Genomic DNA, 7495 nt, shown 5'->3' with positions numbered 1-7495 from the left:
CTGAAGGTGGGAAAACTTTTAGGACTAACACCTGCTACAGAGCAGGGAGGGAATAGCAGGGTCTGAAAATGACAGGAAGAGTAAGTGATTCTCTGACAAAAAATAATTGATGCAAGTTACAAGAAGAACTGGTTGCAGCCACGACCAGAAACCTTTTGTGATTCATCATGTCAATTAGATAGGTTATATGTTTTTAGTGCACTCACTAAGAATGCGTATTGTTCAGCTCTGAAGGCTGCTCACTGGAATGGAAAGGTATGGAATGTGAATAAATTAGCACACAATGGAAGACCAGAATTCTTAATCTTTGTTAAACTGAGTGCGAACAAAGTCGTGAAACAGGACAAGCTAACGTGGATCTGGAGTATCAGTACAATCATGTATGTGTGTGTGTGTGTGTGTGGGGGGGGGGGACGACATAATTCTCTCCTGTAAGGGATCATTAAACTGAAAAACTTTGATAGCCCTTGTTATAGAGGACCACATTCTTAAATAATGATAGTCTCTTTTTTTAATGTCCCATGGAACTTAGACAGCTTCAGTTTCCTGTAATGAAAAGAAGAACTGGGAAATGCTACCACTTATGTGTGGCGATGATGAAAGTCAGAGCTTACTAGTCAAGGCTTACACGGAGAAACGGAAATGCTTCGGGGAGACCAAACATTCCATTACGTGTAGGGACTGTAAAAAATCTTGTATGGCCTTTTCAAGAACTCTCCTGGCTATTTTAAATTCAGGGGTTTTGACCCGGTGAGGGCTGGCATGCATAATCTATGACATTGTCCTCATCACAGAGTTCCTCTCCTGCTTCCTGGGGAATAGATTTTGTATCCCTTGTGAAAGATGGGTTTCTCAATCATAGACAAGGGTGCTACTGTTCTGCTCTGCTGTAGCTTACAAGCCCCCTGTCTCTTCTTCTCTCCCATAACTTTTCCCAAATTCTTTCTGTCTGTCTGTTATATACTCTCGCCACTCTTTCTGTCTCTTTGTCTGTGTTGTATCACTCAAATTGTATACATGTCATCAGTAAGCCATGCTTCTTCCTCTCTGATTTCATATGTCTTTTGTTTTCTCCTTTTTCCTACAACATGTGCTATCTCAAATCTACATCTCTGTGCTATATATCTGCTTCCACTCTGTGGCATCACGTCTGCGCTCCACCCTTGTGCCTTTCTGTCTTCATTTCGACCTACTTGCATTCCGTCTTTTTTCACATTTTTATCTTCACCACACTTAGACTATGTTGTCCCACTGTGTCATCTATCACCCGCCTATCCTGCTCATCATCTATCTTTTTTGTGTCTTCCCTCTCAACACAGCCACTCTACCTCCTCATTGCATTTTCTATCGTTTTCAAGAGCCATTCTTTTGGGTAAGCTAACACCTTTAGGTTTAATTTTGACAGGATGACTTCACAACATAGATCCAGAACTGTTCCTTCATGTTTATTGTTCTAAAATGCCTCTCTATAGTGCCTGGCTGTAGACAGAGGACAGGAGTATGATTGTGACAAGTGTTATTTCATGTTTTCCTCATATTCTCTTTATTACTGATTTAATTTTACCGCTCCAAGCATTCTTTCCTTTCGCAAGCCATTTGGACCTAATTTAGTTAATGTCTTCCTACTTTCACCTCTCCCTAGGCTCGCGCCCCCGTGACTGCGGTGATCTGTACGCCAGTGGTCAGAGAGAGGATGGCATCTACTCCGTGTTTCCTGTTCACCACCCCGCAGGCTTCCAGGTCTACTGTGACATGACCACAGATGGAGGAGGCTGGACGGTGAGTCAGAGGAAAACACACACACGTATTACAGTTGAAACACACACACACACACACACACACACACACACACACAAAGCTCTTAAGCTGTATGTGTGTCTACCTAACATAGAAACATTCACTGTCGCAACTTTTTAACCAGGGTTATAATCAAGATAAAAATGAAAACAGTGAATTTCAAGGGAACTGAAGGCCTTTTCACTGTGTCTGCTTTTACAAATCTGCTTTTACTTATTAAATAATTCAGAAATAAGAATTATTCACCGAGCATGAATTTATCTAACTGCTGCATCGGTTCCATTTAAATCAGAGTCATCCAGTACATGAGGTTCAGACACAGTTTTTCTGGGCACCTGCTATGATTACAGTTGTATGGCCTTAGGAATCTCATGTTTTATCACAAAAGTTTTATCACAGGAAGAGCGAGGAGATCTGGACCTGTTTGAAAACATTTTTTTATGTTTTGTTTTAAATTTAGAAGAAAGAATATTAATTAGTCATATCTAAGTGAGAATGTCAACAGGTAGAGTGCTGAAAGAAAAATGAACAAAGAGGAGCGAAACAAAGAAAGCCAATAAAACAGAGCACTGAGAGACACAATAAAACTGAAGTATATCTGATGAATCATGGTGACATTTTTGTTTAGTAGGTAAAGTAAATGGTGCCATAATCACAAGGGTAGAGATTCAACACCTAGTGTAAGCTGGTTCGGTGCTGAAAACTGATCACATAACATAACTAAATTATGTAATATATGTGCTGATGTTGAGATGTCTTTCTAGATATAAAGATAGGATGACTTACAGTACTGTACAAGCAAGATAAAATACAGTACAGCCAGCTTGTAAAAATACAGCTTCCATTTTTTTAAGATGCAGAAATCAGGTTGTCATCATGCTTCAAACTCAAAAAAAAGAAACTGTTTCCATTATAGTTGGCGAATATCTGACCTGTTTATCTTTTGGTTTTTGTATAATAATATTTCGAGACGATTTTGTATTCTAAAAAGGTAATATGGAAAAAGATACTTTAGAGTTTCTTTAAGTGTGCATGTTTTCCTTGATCAAACATCTGTCAGTTGTCTGGCCTTGCTAAAGTAAACATAGTTGTTTAAGTGAGTGTATACTGGAAGCGCTGTGTCTTTTGGGAATGAGAGACAGCGAGGTGAACAAACATTGACACGGAGCTGTTTGAAGTTATATTTGGAAGTGTGGTTTAGATGTGTTTTACTGTGAGTGCAGTACACACAGCATCTTACTGGTTAGAGCCATTTATTTCCCTTTGTTCTGAAGTGTACTGTAGCAGTCCTCAGGGAAAGCACAGCAGTTCATAATAGAGAACCAAGGCCTTGTAACACTTAAAGAACTTTCAGCTAAATGAATCCATCACAACACAATTTTTACAGGTTGTGAAGCATTTTAGTAAATCATCCAGGGGCTGATTTTGGAATCTGTCCAAAACTATTCAGAGATTGATTAGCAAAATCTGTACAATGAACCGTTATGAAAATAATTTATATTTCTTACATGGCATGCAAAGTGGTGCAAGATGCATGAAAAAGTGTTCCACATGATGTAAGGGAATAAATAAATCTACTGCATTAATTTTCAAAATCAAATCTGCTACCTTCTTTCAGCTTATGGGTGTGTTGACAACATTTTGAGGGATATTTTAAAACTTCTTAGGATGGACATCTTAAGGCCCCCTCTCTTGAATGTGTGAAATTGTTATAAAGGTGTATAGAAATGTCTTCATATTTTCAATAAAAATGATTTCCCAGACCTGTAAACAGCTTTGCTAGCAGTCTTGGCTGAAAATTACAGACATGTAATGTATGTCTGTTATTTCTACTGTTCTGAACTAGTGCTACCATTAATGCTTTTACACTAATGTCTAAAGTATAATAATAGTACTTAGAAGAAGAAGAAGCAAATCTAAATATGTTACTGCCCCATTCTGCCCATTTTATATTGCATTTCCAACACAAACAGTACAGCACATATCAAACTTCAACTCAAGTCACTGTTACATTCGCATGACAGTGAATTGTGTGTGTATGTGTGTGCACTTGTAAATCCGTGACTAACTGTGTGAGATAGGCAAGGTCGTACCCTTCTATCATCAAATAAAACTAGACTGTCAGAGTGACAGAGTGCTTAGCACAGCATGATGGAATAGAGCTACATACAAGCCTGTCAGTCGGTGTGTGTGTGTGTGTGTGTCTATGTATAGCATGCTTTCATATCAGAGTTTCCCTCCCTTTTCCTGCGATACACTAGTGTTAAGTAACGGCTCTTTGTATATTGTTCTATAAAAGGATTTACATAGCAGCTCAGATTGAAGTGATAATGTAGCAGTTACTTATCCTGCCTGGTGTGTTGAGCTGATTGTGTTAACGCTTGAGCCTCATTAAGAGATCAGCGTGGTGTGATCCAACAGGGGCAGGTAGGTAGACGGGACGCTTGGTGAGTTTAGTGGCTTACTGTCTGTCTGACGGCTGAGCTTAAATAAGGAATGAGCCATATGCTGCCACTTCATTAGCATACTTTAACATACCGTGGCACTGTTGCAGAGACTGCTGCAGACAGACGAGATGAGCAGGTTACTTAGAAGAGGGAGGGAACAAACAGAGGAGACGAGAGAGTGCGGCTCAGAAAAAACAAAGAAGAAAGGGCCCGATGAAAACATTAGAATCTGATGTGGAGAGAGAGAGAGTGAGACATACATATAAAAAAACACAAAAGGGGAACAGCAATTTCATTTTTCCCCCATACTCTAAAATGCATTAATTCAGAGAGCCTTAATGCAGCTGTCTTAACTAATTGACATGACATGAAGTGACATGAAGAGACCAAGACTCTAGTCATCATCGAGTCATTAGTGTCCTTTGGTGTCTATTCAAAGAACTAATAGGGTGAGAAGAGAAGAGACATTAGTACAGGTTGATGTTGATGGTTGTCAGAGGAAATTGGTCAGTATTTCTCCACTGCCATAACTCACGCCCTGGAGACTATCTGACCACAGAGGTAGGAGGGATGATGGCAGATAGGACATAAAAAAAGAGCTGTCATTACTAGGCCCCAAGCCCCTTCAAAACACACATACAAACACACCCACACCACACATTCTGCTTACCTGAAAGAGTGTATTGACTATACCAAGAAAACATACATATAATCAAAGAAGCATAAATGTCTACATACAGTAAATGTGTGTTCATATGTGCTTACAGACCCACCCAGCCACAGACACATACTAAAATATGTATACATACAAGCCCCTCACTCAGAAAAAGTAATCCTTTGGGCATGTGGTCTACCTGTTTCAGCAAATGGAGATTTCAAATGCCATTTAAATACAGCCTCACGGCTTAGGGTAATGTCTTCTATTATTACTATTTTATTTGTTAAAAGGAAAGGACTAAAAATGACCAGAACATAAATATTGAATGAGGGTAGATATATCAGAGTGCAGTGTGGGGCTGCATTATCAAATGGTGCTTTTATCAGAAGTACTGCAATCACTCTCAAATATTCAATTCAGCTAAGAACTGAAATGTAAAAGTTTGAGATTGAATGTACGATTGTGTGCATGTTGTATCACTCTTTTAGAGGCTTGGAGTGCCTTTTGAGAATTTTAGAGTGTTCGGTATAGGCTTTTCGGTATCTCTATCTGGCTCACAGGCTCTTCAATATTTCATCTCTGTTAGTTTATTGGTTTGGAAAAAAAATAAGAATCCAGGATGGATGTTTTTCCAGTTGTCTTATCTGTAAATGTTTTGTAAGGCAGGGAAATTGAAAACTACAGAGTACAATCTAACTTTTGTTCAAAACATAATTGTTTTCCTAATGTTTAGATTCAGTGTACTTGAGTGAGCTTATTCATATGATTATTGTCTTTTTTATTTACTTTTCAGGACAAGGATGCAGACATCTATTTGTGCCCTCATTAATTGGCATGAGGAGACATTTTATTGTGGTGCTCAGAGAAAGCATGAGCTTTCCTTTGATAGCATTATCACAGGTAGTGTCAGAGATGTCCTTAATACTAGTGCCATTAGCTGAGGCTGGGAGCAGGTTATGTGAGGAAAGGTTAGACAGCTGTGTGAGGGCTGCATCAGGAACATTCCCTGATTTTATATTTTCTCTCTGTTACATGCATAGCCACACAAATAGGACTCCCAGTAAGATCACTGCTGTTGGACCTATATATGTTTTAAAACTCATAAAATGTTTTTTCCATGTAAAAGCTTAAGCAATCTGATTCACTACGTTTACATGCAAAAGAAACATGTTACTGTGAAAACGTAGGTGTTTACGATACAGTATGTATGCTAGAATAGTCGGCTTACGCCTAAACCCCATTTTACATTCAGCTGGTAAATAATCAGATTTCTGAAATGCTCCCTACCACATTTCTGAACCAGTATAGGCATATTTTGGTTTACATTGGTTTACATTTTCTATATTGCATTTATTTTTTAGCCATGCACGTAGCTCTAGGGATGGCAATGTTGGATGGTTTGAAATTTTGTACATATGTCCATGGTGCCCAGATGATGAATCCTAATGACTTTGGTGACCCCCTGACTTTTCCTCTAGTGCCACAAGCAGGTGAAACTTTTCACACACATCCAGTGAAATATCTCAACATCTATTGGATGAAATTGCACCAAATTTCATATGTGGTCCCCAGACAATATAGTTTATTGTCTTTGGTGATTCCCTGACTTTTCATCTAGCACCACCATGAGGTCTACATTTGTGGTTTTGAGTGAAATGTCTGAACAACTACTGGATGGATTTCCATGGAATTTAGTATAGACATTCATTTGGGATGAATTATAATAACTATATCAATAAAAATTTGCGTTTGTCCAATACTTTGGTTTATGACCAAGTACCTGCAAAAGTAATGACACATCAGCCTCAGCTGTAGCCTACTCTGTATTTAGTGCTAATTAGCCTGCGTTAGCATGCTAACATGCTAAACTAAGATGGTGAACATGCTAAACATTACACCTGTTAAATATTAGCATGTTGTCATTGTGAGCATGGTCTTGTTTTCTTAAATTTTACAAATAACCTGCTTATGGAGATTGAATTATTTAGTGGTTAACAGAGTTTTATTTCAGTTGGAGTTTCGAGTGATTCATTTGGATATAATTATGCCTGTCAGTTGTGATCTTTCCTTTTGTCCTGCCACACTGCTACCAGTGTGATACTAAGTCTTTCCCTGTACAGGGTCTTTGTTATGCACATTCACAGATTTAAAAAAAAATGTTTTAAAAGCCTTAGCAGAAATCTACCTGTCTTGACCTGGTTTCTCTTAATCCCTTAACCCAATAAGGAAAACCAGGTTTCTTGTTTATGGTGTTTCAAAAATCAGGTTACTGCTGAAAGCCAGGAATAATCTTTTTACTTAAGTACACGTAAATGCAGAAGTGTGTGTGTGAGAGAAAGAGAGAAAGAATGTTTGTGGATGATTGTGTTTCTCCTTCTGTTCTGGTTTGCTGCTGTTGTGTTCAGGGCACATCTGTCTTTCTTATAGGATTATAAAACATTCACCAACAGATGTTTGCAGTCCTCTTTGAAGATAGCAGTTCTGCAGACTGCTGTGGATCTATGAGTGCTTTCATCAGACAGTGTTGAATTTGTCACCATATCATCAATATTCTTAACAATGTAATCAAATTGTTAACAATTCCTCTGCCAGT

General features: G+C 38.5%; 1 protein-coding gene across 3 annotated transcripts in view; it reads left to right on the top strand.

Annotated features, from left to right (window-relative positions):
• Positions 1–7495, top strand: part of fibcd1b (fibrinogen C domain containing 1b) — a 107476-nt gene that overhangs the window by 52451 nt on the left and 47530 nt on the right. For all 3 annotated transcript variants that reach the window (XM_044175456.1, XM_044175457.1, XM_044175458.1), the window contains one exon: positions 1643–1779. In XM_044175456.1, the coding sequence (XP_044031391.1) occupies positions 1643–1779 (137 nt within the window). The remainder of the gene's footprint in view (positions 1–1642; positions 1780–7495) is intronic.

Source organism: Siniperca chuatsi, linkage group LG18 (genome assembly GCF_020085105.1).
Source record: "Siniperca chuatsi isolate FFG_IHB_CAS linkage group LG18, ASM2008510v1, whole genome shotgun sequence".
Classification (NCBI taxonomy): Eukaryota; Metazoa; Chordata; class Actinopteri; order Centrarchiformes; family Sinipercidae; genus Siniperca; species Siniperca chuatsi.
The sequence above is the reverse complement of the archived record's forward strand: the minus strand, read 5'-3'. Positions and strand labels throughout refer to the sequence as shown.